The sequence below is a fragment of the Cantharellus anzutake genome, assembly GCF_015039405.1.
Source record: "Cantharellus anzutake strain C23 chromosome Unknown EI90scaffold_31, whole genome shotgun sequence".
NCBI classification, from domain to species: Eukaryota; Fungi; Basidiomycota; class Agaricomycetes; order Cantharellales; family Hydnaceae; genus Cantharellus; species Cantharellus anzutake.
In genome coordinates this window covers 422818-436183 of record NW_024066981.1, presented here as the reverse complement: position 1 = coordinate 436183, position 13366 = coordinate 422818, and the positions used below count along the sequence as shown (strand labels likewise).

Sequence of the window (13366 nt, the reverse complement as noted above, 5' to 3'; positions counted from 1 at the left end):
TTGAACGGGGAAGGCACTTTTGGTTGGGTTTACCGAAGAAGTTCAAGAAGTACAGGACCAAGCTTAACAATGCAGAGATTGTGGACGGATTTCACGAAGCCGGCCAGTGGCTGCAGGGTCACTTGACCAGTATGATGGAGGTTGTTCGGAGGTGTCCGAGAAGGACTCGGTCGGGTTATGGAAACCCCACCTAGCTTCAAAAGCACTGAGACATAAAGCCATAGTTTCGTCCTCCGTGTCCTGCATTCTATGCGCAGCCCCATCGACTCTATCTGGTCGCTCGTTTACTTTGACGTTGACTCGATAGGCTGTTATCAGGATATGAAATACTTAACTGCTAGTCTAAGAGCATGTACTACTGGGAGGACAGCGATAGACTAGTTACGAGCTGTGGGCACTCATGACGTTATGACTTCGGGAAAGGAGCCTGACATCGGTCTCCCAAGCACGCTACACTAGGTTTTCCCATATTACTACTAGGGACTCTCTGTGTCTACACTCATACCTCGAGGCACACATCGCCGAAGTACCATTCAGCTTTCTCGCATCGAATAGAGGTGTCACGGAACATTGGATTCCCACAGGGCGCGTGTTATTCTAATACGAGCTATGAGCCTCTTTGTTTCTGCATCTCCTTTCGTAATAGTTCATGCACTTGAGCATAAGCATCGTAGCGGAACGCAGCAGCCCGTGAATACTGAGGAAAATTCCTCAGTTACTCACTCACACATCCGCTTCGTTAGACGGGAGCTGCCAGCAACAAGCGTGTAATCAGTAAATCAAATCAACATCGAGTTCGGAATGTAAACAAAAGGCACATTGGGATGTATGTGTCGATCGCACAGACCGTCTTACAGCCCATGATGTCCTTCCCGAGTTCCATCGGCATAGTCCGTCAGTTCACTTGTCAGAACGCACCTAGGTCGGTATGGGTGAGGGGAGGAAACCTGTCGAAGATGCCATCTTCTATTCCCTTACCTCTGCGATTCGACAGGATCGTGGAGACCACATGTAAGTCTTCTAGCTGCAGAAATGAATGGCCTCGAATCCTGATATTCGCTTTGATACCTAGGTGAATTGACATTGATGCCATGAATCCCCAAAGCTCGAAATCCTTTGGACATTCGTCATTCCACAGCAATCCTTCGCGCCACCGTCAATATGACCTGACCTACGCACGGCAACACTCCACCCAAATTTGAGACCTGCGAACGCAAGGGAGTCTGTCTCGCTTTACACAGACTCTCCGAGTTGGTCCCGCCACACTTTCCGAGTCTAAGGATGGCTTTGCTGCTGAAGGTCCATGCCACGACACCTGACCCCGTTACAGACCGAGGACCATCTCATAACCCCCTCGGCCGCATCTCAACCACGACCTTTTGCCTTGCATCGTACTTGAAGATCAAGATAGCTGATCTCCGGGCTCCCTACTAGCTCAGTAGTGCGATTTGGCGTCAGGGTCATGAGGTGTCGTGCATGCTGGACCCCGCAGCATCGCTTTGTACTTGGTCCAAGCACAGGAGAATCGGGAATAGATCCTAAACGGTACAGAAAGCCTGCTTAGACACGCTCTTCCGCCGTCTAGATCTGAAAAAGCTTATTATTAATCGTTGGGGCAACATTCCCCCGAATTATACTAACATATCCAGCAATCCAGGCTCAAGTTGTCTGGGGCCATGGATTGTTCCGATGTCAAGCCAATCCACCCGTCTCGGCAGGCAGCAAAGCTAGGGCGTATGACATGTCGACAAGTAGCTACAATCCCCCGGGTAGTCATGATACAGGATGTACATACTTATAGCTAGAGGTAGAAAGGAAACTCGTGCATATACGGGACCATCCTCAAAGATGATGAACCAACCATCATTCAGGGATAAGCTCTCGCTGCGCAACGTCGTACGAACCGGCAATCCTTAGAGATCTTGAACTCAACTTGAGGATAAAAATTCTACGTGCGCGTATTGAGGAATACGTACAGATTATCAGACCTAATTCCTCCCCCGAGTAATGCTGCCGAGACGGGGACAACTCATAAGGACCCAAGGTGATCTAGCTTTGTTTGGGTCCTGAACTTCACCCTCTAAAAAGCAGGTCTCGTCCTTAGCGCCTGGAGTGGTGCCCTCTTGAACAAAGCGAGTTTCCCTGAGAACTGTCTCAACAGCAGCCCAAGGTCATGGGAGGAGCGGTAAATTCGCGTGTGCGCTAACGCATTTCCCCTTCCCCGCGGTCCAATCTAACCACCCCCGGAAAGCAAGCTCCGCGCTGCTTCCGCACCACTCCATCCCCCCCCCAAAAAATAAATAAAAGGCACATCAACCCAACGTCGGATGCATTTTGGCTGCACAGCATAGCAACTCAACTTCCAAACGCCAAGTTTCGAATTCACTTTATGTTTATGTAAGTAACCGACTTCGGGCCCTATTGAAATTGGGTAGATCCCTTTCGCCTTGCCTCCTAGTGGGGTTGGTAGAAAAGCAGTAGGAAAACCGAAGCTGTCTCCCCGCGAGCTCGCATGGATCCCAGCGAAAAAAATTCACGGATTTTGGCTCGCCTCTTACTGGGTCAAAATCTGGGAAATCAAACTGCCAACTACCGGCGATTTCTTACTCATACCTTGGGATCTCTGGATTCGAAATGATTTCCGGCCAGCCTATCCCGTCCCCGGATTGCATGAGCATCACCCCTGGAATTGATCAATAAACGGGTAACACGTGCTATAAGTCATGGGGCTGAAATTCTTTGGAAATTCGCCGCGAGGTCCCAACGAGGTTCTCGCTAATTCCAGGAGTTTCCCCGCGTTCAGCAGTAAATCCGGGAGTTCTTTGAGGAGGACCAACGATAAGGGGCTGAAATCTGGGAGATTTCTTGAAGTTTTCGACAAAATCGAGAAGCCGTTCCTTCCATATGCGAGCTCGCGGGGGTTCCTGACTGGTTCCTAGTGTCGAGCCGAGAACGCTGATCAGGCACGCCGAGAGGCAATTACGTCCTTTGACAGCTCATGAGAATATTTAGGGGGCCAGGAGTTGGATTCCAACCCCTCACTCCATCCCTCCATTTTTTATCCGCTCGTCGTCACTACTGGGAGCCCATTAAAAAAGTCATACTATGATGCACTCCCTTTCAGGCTTTTCCGTTTTGGCTCTCCTCCTTGGCCTCTTGGTTTGTGCCGCTCCTGGTCCGAGGAGCTGTGATACCGAGCTCTGCGGGAGCAAGTTCTTGCCCACTCGGAATTTGGTTGGTGATAGTCTATTCGAGCGACACGATCCCAAGGCAGAGCTGTCGCCTCGTGTACCATCTCATTGTCACCATCGTAAGCTTTCCGAATGCGATCCATTGTTCGAAAGAACAAATACTGATCACATCGTTCTTCTCTTTTTCGATGTTATCATCTGCAGTTCCCAATCGCAAGTCGGATGACTCGGGCGTTCCTTACTGTGCAGTCATTCAGGTCCTCAGGAAGGATAATGGGGCGAGTCTCGGGTATATCTCGAAGAACACTTTCTTCCAGGCGCAGTATCGCGTTCAGCCAGATATCTCGGACGCCGTTGTTGTCAATTTCACGGTGCACAATGTCCATAAAACCCACACGGGTGTAGACTTGCTTACTGTGGTACGTCAGCTTGTTTCATATCCTTAGGCTCGGCTTGATGATGGCACGATTGACCAGAACTCGGACATCCCCAACTACTTCTATTTGGGACTCGTGCAAGGTCGGGATGATGTCACCTCCATTCTTCATGCTGGCAGCTATCAGTACGCCAATGCCTTCTACCCACCCTCTATCTCCTACTCATGAGAACAATATTCAGATACGCTTATATCGCCAACACCAACCCAAGTATGTCTAATTCTACCTTGCCTGATACATGATGGCTTCGGCCAACACGTTTCTGAACCCTAGCTCCACCTGACTCGCCACCTCAAAATGTCGGCAACTCGTATACTCAAGCTACTGGCAGGCAACGCACCTCTGAATCCGCTGTTGTGCGTAACTGCCTTCACATTTCCCTAACCATTCTGGCATTCACTAATCAGGCATCCCGAAATGTATAGTGGACCCTCGACGTTTCTGCTGGTACCATCACTCCAGTATGGACAAATCCTGATGGAAGTAGGTCGACTGTTTTCTGCATCCTTTGGCTGTCATTTTGCTTATGCGATCTGTTCTGTTTCAGCTCAACCACCTATCCAAATTTTCCTTCAGTCCACGGCGGTATACATCAGTGGGGACGCCGGTCAGTTCAATGCGAGGTACCCTGCTCCCATCACTTTCATTGTAAGTAGCAACTTTGTTTCGATTCGATACCACTTCTTACGCAGATTACATTGGACGCATCGATTTGCAGACTCTCAAGCTCGTCACTCAGTAGTAATGCTCGGTGGTTCGTTTAAAGTGTGATTATATTAATAAATCTTACGCACTCTTACGAGTTCTTGGCCAACTCTTCTCCTTTTTCGAACGCGTCATGCCGCAGCCTTATTTGATGGAGTGGGGGCAGTTTCATTTTGATTGATGAATTGTACATTGCTAGGATGGATCTATGGGCTTCATCGTTTTCTACTGCTTTGGGTTATCTTTTCCAGTTTGGATCGTTGATTTGATGTTCTAGCAGATTCACCGAATCAAAGTATAGTTTATATTTCGCCCGTTTCTTGTTTCTGGCGTGGTGATTACAAAGACATAAGCTCGTAACGTTGGCAAATTTTGAGACCTGAGCAACAGGGCGGCAACGGTACGTCTTTAAATGATTTCTTGGATGTGGAGCATGAGGGTAGGTAGACACAGTATTAGTGAGCCTCTCATTGGTCAGCGTGGTGGTTTTTTTTTGCCTTCTCAACTTGGATTTATACACACTGAAGGCTCTCCGCTCCACGATCTCCCTCTAAAAGCAGGGGCGATTTGCTGTTTAATCGTGCAGACAGGGCCACGGCACGACATACCGTTGTATCAACTGGTAATCTTCACGCCCCCCTACTTCTTCTATCGCTCGCCATCTTGCAAACGTACACCGACCGCCTCGATGGGAAGCAGCTGTGTATCGATCTACAACACGACACGCGATCTGAATCTAACCCAGTGGGCACATACAATTTCGGAGGATCAGGCATGTATCCTCATGGCGCTCGGGATGAGGAGATCCGTAGGAGCTGGTGCAATTGTGATATGCTACATTGCGAGGCGCTTGGAACAGAACGATTCAACCGCGCCCTTGTCGAGGTGGGTTGGTCGGAACAATCTATGCATCTTGACAATTCGAGGGAGGGGTTTGGATTGTTGGACATCTTAATGTCGGTTTAATCTAGGGCTGACGTTGGCACAGCGTCCCAACGATTAACAATAAGACTTTCCAAGCTTAGACAGCGGAAGACCGTGTCTAAGTAGGCCTCAGCTTTCTGCACCTATTCGCATTATCTCCGGCGCATGGGCTGAGTACATCTCATTATGCGCTATGAAGTCAGCCAAATCAGACAAAGTCCTCCAACCTTTTCGCCTTGGTAGCGAGCTGCACCTCTGATCTTCTCAACAAGAAGAATTTGAGACCGTTCACAGAAGCAGAAATGTATAACGCGAGAATCCCAACTATAAGAATGAAACCTAAGAGCTAATAGAAGTGTCAATTGTACATTGATACGCAGATTAGGCAAAAGTTCCGTACCGCATACGTGACATAAACCGAGGCCATCGGTGAAAAAGTGACCACTGGCGGATGTGTAGGGTCGGAATCCAAGGATTGAACAGTAACTAATAAAAATATGATGGCTACGGTCATAGACATTCCGGCCCCATACACAGCAACAACCAAGGAGATTTCCCAGAGTCGTGGATTCCGGAGCGGGTAGTTCGCCCGGTGACTATACCAAGTGAGTATCACTTGAACCGAAGTAGCAATCACGAGACAAATCATGAACAGTGCGAAGGAGCAGAACATGTAGGAGATATTTCCGCGACTGGCGCTGGAACAACGGGGTAAGAATTAGCATTATCAAGATGAGCCATTCCAATTCTTGCCTGACAATGGAGGTGTAGCTTAGACCAGCGCCCAATACGGATACGGCAGACACCGCAGTGATCGTGTCCATGTAGGTATCGAGCGCGTCCTTTCCATTGTTGCTAAGTAACGCTCAAAACAGATTAGCAGCGGCGTCACTGTACCTTTGCCCAATCAGAGACCCCTGGGATATGTTTCATCACTCAGTCAAGTGGGGTGCCGTTCGGTATCTAAGTTCACCTTTGTATCCAGTGATCTGTTCACTAGTTTGCGTTCGAGCAATCTCTCGAATCTCCGAGATTTCGGCTTTTAGAGCTCCGATCTGAAGTTCATGTTAGATTGGCGCAGTCTTGATCAGACATTTATTGCACAAGACTCGCCTGCTCTCCCAAATTCTTACAATCAAAGGTGATACGCTGCCAGGTGCTCGTGGCTTTCCGCCTCCATTCGTCGATCTCCCATCGCTAAAACGCGGATTCTTAGCAAGTGGGTTACTCCGGCCGGTGACCCCATACAAACATCTTTGAGGCTTGCATCAGCTTTCAGCTCATGCAGCCTTCTCAAAGCTTCGGATTCTTCCTCCCTCCAGTCGTTATACTAGTCGAGAAATCAGAAGCACAGACAAATGATGGCACACGGAATTACCAGTGCTTTCAAAGTCTCCAATCGCTTTGCTCGGACCTCTATCATCTTTCTCCCCTCTTCGATATTTGATGACTTGATTGGGCCCCCATGGTTAGTCAGTAAAATCATAGCGTCTTTGCGAAAGGGCCCTACGTGTGAATGTTGAAACGACGGTACATAGACTTGAAGATATAGTGCAGCCCTCAGTCCCCCAAGGGCCGCCAACTTGGCATGCGGAACAAAAATTATCCACAAACTAACTTTGAGAGACCATTCATAGGGGGGGAAAAGGCTCCGCTGTTCTCGAGAATCGCGAGAAAATTTCTATTTCATGATTGATTAAAGTTTAGTACGGAAATGAGGGACTTTGACATACATTTAGAGTTCGGGGCAAAGTCCAACGAAGTAAGACAAATATGTCCAAAGGGATGACAATAACCATGACCCCAAAAATCATCCACCGCAGCACATCCACTACCTTGACTGAGAAAGCACAATCATCCCGAGTACGTTGTTGGTTGTAGAACTCTCCCGCATAGTCTAAGACATCCGCGTCCTGGAGATTGATACAAGTGTGGATAGTGTCTTGCCGAAGCGGGTCTTTGGGCTCACACCGCTCCGGAAATTTCGGGCATTCCTTGCCCACAATGTTACGATGCTCCTGAAGGTACTTAAAGAATCGAGTATCGGACCATTTTCCCTTTGGCGGCTCCGAGTCCAGAGGGCCAGCGCTTGGGAACACCAGAGCTGGGTTCTGCATGATATCAGTAGGTCGACCAGGGTTTTCAGCAGTGAAGGGGGTCAGTCTCAAGGTGGGTAGGGACTGGGCTTTACTGCTTTGAAGATCAATTTGGGGGAGCCCAGATAGGAGCTGTCGGCGGCACGCTGGTCACTGGTCCTTAAGATAGTTACTAAGTTAGGCCACAGCCTTGAAAACTATTTCGATTTAGGTGAGAATGATTATATCGTAGTCTACAGGCCAACATGCACGATGGCCACTGAAGTCGTACTGAGCGCAACCACAGACGCGATCATAGTGTTCGCAAGTACAAGAGGTGTGCGTGTGGCCATGTTTTCAAATTCTCTCGTGAAAAACGCGCTTCAGAGTTTGCACCATTACTTACTCAGTTCTTAACCAATCCCCATGATTCAACCGGCGTTGGAAAGCGCCAACGTAGGAACTCGTTGCTGTTGCTGACAGAATCCCTGATCGGCGCTAACTCAGTGCCCCAACGCTGAAGGTAGAGCTGTGTGCACTGTTTAATTAGCTTGCTGGACGTGGTGGCAGAGGATAAGAGTGAGGATTTTTGTCCCAAGCGTCCATCCGATGAGTCCATAGCACGTACCGCTCAAAGCACCGTCATCAATCAGTCAGTTCCAACTCTCGTGCCTGACTTCGAACCCAATTCAGATAATCCTCAAACATGAAGCGTGGCACTGTCAACTCTGTGGAGCGGTCCTGATGGCCTTCTAAGCGAGCTTTGATCAAGAGTCGGATACCAACTGTGTGTCCAAGAGGTCGTTCAAGATGCCTCAGAACAGAAATAGTGAGGTCGGTGAGGCCAGGAAGATTGTCAGGCTCCAGAGGAGACGAACGAGGCCACAACCCTTAAGGGCATAAGATAAGGGTTTCATCCCGCCTTCCAAAGTAATGGCCTTGATCATCGGTGCGTTTATAATTTATAAATATGAGGCAGGTGTTGTGGTAAAAGAAAAGTCAAAGAGGTGACAAAATCCTTCACTTCACGTGGGTGGTTCGAATACTATCGTCAGGGACCTCATTCGTCATTTATAATGTCCCTGTTATTGTCCCATGTACGGGGAACTCAGAGTAAGATATTGGAGATGAGGCATCCGGCAGTGGGCAAAAGGAGATGCAGTACGAGGTGAATAGCGAACAGAAAGAGTGTGGAGAGACATTAACTCCTGTTGATGGTGGCACCAACTTCGTCCAGTGTCAATTCTTGAGGTCGGCAGACTCCGGCGATTGATACTAACATGGTAGAGAGAGAGTAACGAGTTTGGCTAGCTGAATAGACAATGGATTGAAAATGCTTTCAAGAAACAGGTGACCGAGGGATGGAAGGTGTGTCAGAATTCATAAACATGGGGATCATCCATGTCGCAAGGCGCAACCAGAGTCAGGTGTTCAATGGACCCATTTAACACACCCCTCTCCTCCCAGAAATCGTCGGAAAGGGGTTCATCCCTCCTGTGTACCCCCACTAGTAAAGATACAGTGGTTATCTGGCCCCGGACACCAGCGCTTTCCAGGCAGAAAGCCTTTTCCCTATCTGCACACCCGTACCCAGCTTCGGAATTCAGAAATGCAAACATGGTGGCTGTCGGCGCGTAGCATCCTAGATCAAGTTGACGCCCAGCCTTGCCTGCATGAGGTTCCTAAACTATTTAATTAGGAGAGTATACAGTCTAGCGCGTAAGCAACGCTTATCACAACACCAGGCGCGAGCCGAAGATCCAGATTCGACACTCGAGACCCTGGATCCAACATTGATACAAGCCAAAAGCTTGTGGATGAATCTTAGTTCAGTAGGCCTTGGGGGCCAGTCAAGACTTTCTAGGTTGTGTTCAGTGTACAGTCCTAATTGCTGATAATCCTGATGTGTTCGAATGGTGCGGGCATGTGAGCTGCAGCGGTCAATATCAAATTTGCAGTATGAATTTGGAGGATTGTGGCTCCAGCGCCTGATTCCGCTGGACGACCAAGTGACGGTGCGGTTCAAGTTGAGCTTGGACGTGTGAGGAAATCGGCAAGGGTCGCTCTCTTCGCTCCAATCCTCGAGTCGCTAGGGATCGGGTCAGGCCATGGAAACTAAGTAGAGAACCGTCACTCACAGTTGTAATCTCCATCCTGGCATGTTCGCCATATGCTTCTTACAGGCATAGGATGGCAGCAGGGTCTGTGTCTCCGCCTTTCATCCTTTCCACGCTAGTTGATCGTCTCCAGAATTACACTCTCGCGCCCTCAACGATGATTGTTTGAAGACCAGCAGGCCCACCGGTGGTATCTGGGACTGTCGGAGGTAGACCAGTGGGTGAAAGAGAGTGGCACGTCCGTACCGTAAAAGTGTTTGGCACGCGACCAAGGGGTCTATGACAAGGTGTTGTGGCCTCAGTCCTGAATGGGATCAGATGCTGTGGCAGAGGAATAAGGAGATAGAGGGTACTACCTTCAGCGGAAAGGCATACTTAGGTTCGGAAAGTGTGGCGAGGCCGTAACCCTATTTGGAGGTGTCTGCATACTACGCATCCGGTTTAGGCAACTTCCGAACCGCAAGAGATCGCATGCGGCAACACGGATCTTGTGTCCATAGACCTCAAATTTTGGGAGGAATGTTTCAGCGCGTGGGTCGGGCCATGTTGCGGGTGATGTCAAGGGTTGCAAATGTCCAAGAGATTTCAGACTTGAGGAATCCATGGCATTGGCGCCAATTTACCTAGGCACCAAACCGGGTATTGGAAAGTGAGCCATCCATGGAAGAGCCGCAATCGAGATGACGGCATTCATCGCAATCAGTGGTGTACGTCCGTCTTAGATAGTGTGCCAACTCGTGAAAGAAGGCGGCTTACGTGTAAGCAGGCCTAATCCCCACGGTCATGGAGGATTCGGATTGCAGAGGCAACGGAAGAGAAGATGGCATGAGCACTTGGACGGCTTCTTCAATGAGTTTTTCCCCTTGGCGATCCCGTTGTAGATGTCTCCTGGTCCAGTCAGAACTTCAGGATGATCATCTTTGCCGACAAACGGCCTCGACTATGCGGACGCAGATTCGGAAAGGACATTATTGGCCGTAAGAAGGTCAGTGTGATCAACACATAGATCTAAACTGGAATTGGGAGCGCCGAAGGCAGGGAAGGTGCCGACCTTTTGTTTACTTCGAACTCGAACATTAATTGCACGTTTCTGACGGCTCCTTCCGTCTTACGCCCCAGGAGAAGCGGGTGAGCGAGGGAACAACTTCGGTGTTCTCGAGCTGTAACTGGTCTCTTGACGATGCTGGAGCTCAAATGGATCCCAGTACACGAACTGACACGAGGAGAGATCAAGAGGCAGAAGGCGCTGAAGAAATACTGTATGAACCGAGATCCTGAAATGATACAGCAGCTCATACAGGAATATGGGCCCTTCCCTTTTTTATGGGACTTCAACGTGCCCGCTGTAGTGAGTAGCATTTCTGTTTGATGCAGAAAACCTGACCGACCACCGGACTAACGGTTCTCTCCCTCATCTCAACTAGATTCAGAGGCTTGAAGAGCCATCACAAGGGAACTCAAATGGGCGGGCGCTGAGAGTCTCTCGCAAAGAAAACCCCATGGGCCTTCACTCGAGGGAGGACGTCAAAGCTGCCATCGAGACTCACCACCAACCAGTGGTAGGTCCCGTTGGCTGGTCTTCGGGAGGCTACATTGGCTCCCTCACACCACATGCCGTCCCCTTCCACCCGCGTTCGCCCGCCCATTATATGCCTAAACCTCTTCCCGGAAGAGTAGCAGTGCTGCCCTACATGCATGAGCAGCCTATAACTTACACAGGTCCACCATTGCCTTGGGTGCAACCAGGCCCGGCTGCTCTATGGACGACGCCTACAGCCATCCCCATTCTGCCGCCGCCGCCGCCGCCGCCGCCGCTTCCACTGCCACAACCTCCGCCTCCGTATGATGGACGTCCCCGTCCATCTCATATGGTTGATGATAGACCACGAACTCGTCACCTCCTTGTGAGTCCATTCTTGACTACTGTAGCATGGGCCTCCTAAATGATACTGGATTGCACGGCTCAGGATGACATGCACTTTCCGGCCGTTCGCGGCCGGACTCCAAACCCATATGGCGCCATCGGCTCGGCCCTCCCCACAAGGGGGAACCCGTGAGCGCGCGCGAGCCTGGAACCGACTGCCAGCAAAAGTCCACTCGTTCCGGCAGCACAACAAAAGTATCTATGGAAGAGAATCTCGCCGATACTCTGAATGTCGACGTCCTTCTAGCCACTTCACATCCCTCCTTCGACCTCTTTGTAACAGTCCGTGGCATCAATGTGTTGCCGACCTCGGGGTGCCTTCGTTGAAACGCGAGAATTCACTCCGACACGTGTACCGACCTAATTAATATATTTTTCGCGTGCCTGAGTGAGTCGCTCCAGCCGCTCCAACAAGGTCGTTGGACAAGGGTGATGAACTTTGAACCCTGGAGGATAGATAGCTTTAAAACCCTCTCACTGATTGCATCACCCGAGATCATCGTGTGACAACATTTGCTTCTCGGGCTGTTTCGCGTCCGATATCAATTCGCATGCATGGATGCCGATTTTTTTTACGTTGATCATCCTCTCCCGTTAATATCGCACATATTGATTCCATGAGTGGTGCAGAACAGAGAGTTTCCTAGCCATCGTGAGAATGCCACAAGGTAGCTTGGGGGTTTGGCGCTAGCGCTGGCCTGGAAAACCCTTCCCAGATTGATGACATCACGATCGGCGCTCACCCGTCCACCAGCTGGCGAATGATGGTCGGTTTGTTTTACTCTATCCTGCAAGCTTCAGACTGCTCGTGAGAGCGCTGGGTGCAACAAATCTTCGGGATAAATGAACAAACTAAGTTTGATCGAGCGTACCTGTCCGAGTAACCCAGATCATACTCCGTTAGCGAATCTTCGATCATTTACAAGTGATCGGATATTGTGTTGCTGGTGTTGAAAACGGGAAAGGTTCTGGGCAGGTGATATCATATATCTACTCGCCTAGGTTCTCTTCTCATCTGCTCCTCCTGCTCTTCAGGAGGCTGTTATCCGCATTATCCGTTCCCTAAGGTCCAAGGAACCATATTTTTTTGGGAGTAGGCCTCGGTGCTTAATGTGGGCAGCCGTCTGGATCGAATGGATTTATTTGCAACAATCGACATAGCTTTCCGATACTCCACTAGTACTCTTGGACTCGATCAGGACAAGCTTGTCGTATCAATGTCAAATTACACAGGCGACCACAAGGACTGGCTACGGGTGTCGGCGTTGTTGCTGATCCAGAAGTGACAGAGCATTCGTTTGCCGATTTCCCCTCCCCGAGTGTCTGGGATCCCCCGGCCGATATATTATGTAGCGCAGAGAACTCCAGTATACTTAGCCTGGCAATGGTTTGATATGGGCAGCCGCTTGTCGACATGTTGTGCCCGCTGGCTAACTAGCCGCCAGGCACAGCTTTGCAGGGTTACCTACCGCATCCTCATGTGTCCCGAGATAAAGGGATCCGCAAGTGCTGGTATCGTATGTACGTATGCAATTACACCAATCCAACGTTGTACACCAGCATCGAAAGTGTGAAATACGTTGTTCGAAGACCAAGCCGATAAGGAATCCTATATCGATTATCTGCAGATGATAATTTATAGACCGAACCCCCAGATTGCGTGCCACATATATATACCTTGACAACCTGGCAAACAAGACACGGGCTGTTGGCAGTTGAAATAGGTCACGATGGTCACAACACATATAGCGAAGCAAAATGCGATATTTTTCATTAGAATGTGGATGTATTGTAATATACCATGATCGATACAACCAAGCTAAACAGAGAGAGAAGATGTCCGAGAGCGCAAGATAGGTTGGGTAAAGAGAAATTAGCCACGGGAGATGCAAAAATCTCGTTATTGCGATCTCTGCGCGAACGTGAAGAATGTCAACTTCATTGGCCAGCCATGCAATCTGTGCAGAACCCTGGGGTGGGCAGTACCCCCCAG

At 49.6% G+C, this 13366-nt stretch overlaps 3 protein-coding genes across 3 annotated transcripts; 2 read left to right on the top strand and 1 right to left on the bottom strand.

The window, feature by feature from the left end:
- The first annotated feature begins 2899 nt into the window (after nt 1-2899).
- Nucleotides 2900-4558, top strand: EI90DRAFT_1401404 (uncharacterized protein). Its single transcript, XM_039051765.1, has 8 exons — nt 2900-3310; nt 3396-3610; nt 3668-3753; nt 3810-3838; nt 3902-3984; nt 4054-4111; nt 4176-4276; nt 4347-4558. Exons 1-8 carry the CDS (start codon nt 3106-3108, stop codon nt 4368-4370), a joined length of 801 nt encoding a protein of 266 aa, XP_038914887.1. The 5' UTR covers nt 2900-3105; the 3' UTR covers nt 4371-4558.
- An 876-nt stretch (nt 4559-5434) lies between these two features.
- Nucleotides 5435-7518, bottom strand: EI90DRAFT_1401894 (uncharacterized protein). Its single transcript, XM_039051766.1, has 10 exons — nt 6991-7518; nt 6768-6938; nt 6636-6707; nt 6510-6587; nt 6371-6454; nt 6231-6312; nt 6155-6174; nt 6011-6099; nt 5658-5955; nt 5435-5596 (listed from the first exon to the last, which is right to left on the bottom strand). Exons 1-10 carry the CDS (start codon nt 7372-7374, stop codon nt 5582-5584), a joined length of 1293 nt encoding a protein of 430 aa, XP_038914886.1. The 5' UTR covers nt 7375-7518; the 3' UTR covers nt 5435-5581.
- A 3393-nt stretch (nt 7519-10911) lies between these two features.
- EI90DRAFT_3062718 (uncharacterized protein) lies at nt 10912-11822 on the top strand. Its single transcript, XM_039060662.1, has 2 exons — nt 10912-11353; nt 11417-11822. The coding sequence occupies exons 1-2, from the start codon at nt 10949-10951 to the stop codon at nt 11504-11506; spliced, it is 495 nt and encodes a 164-aa protein (XP_038914885.1). The 5' UTR covers nt 10912-10948; the 3' UTR covers nt 11507-11822.
- Nucleotides 11823-13366: the final 1544 nt, after the last annotated feature.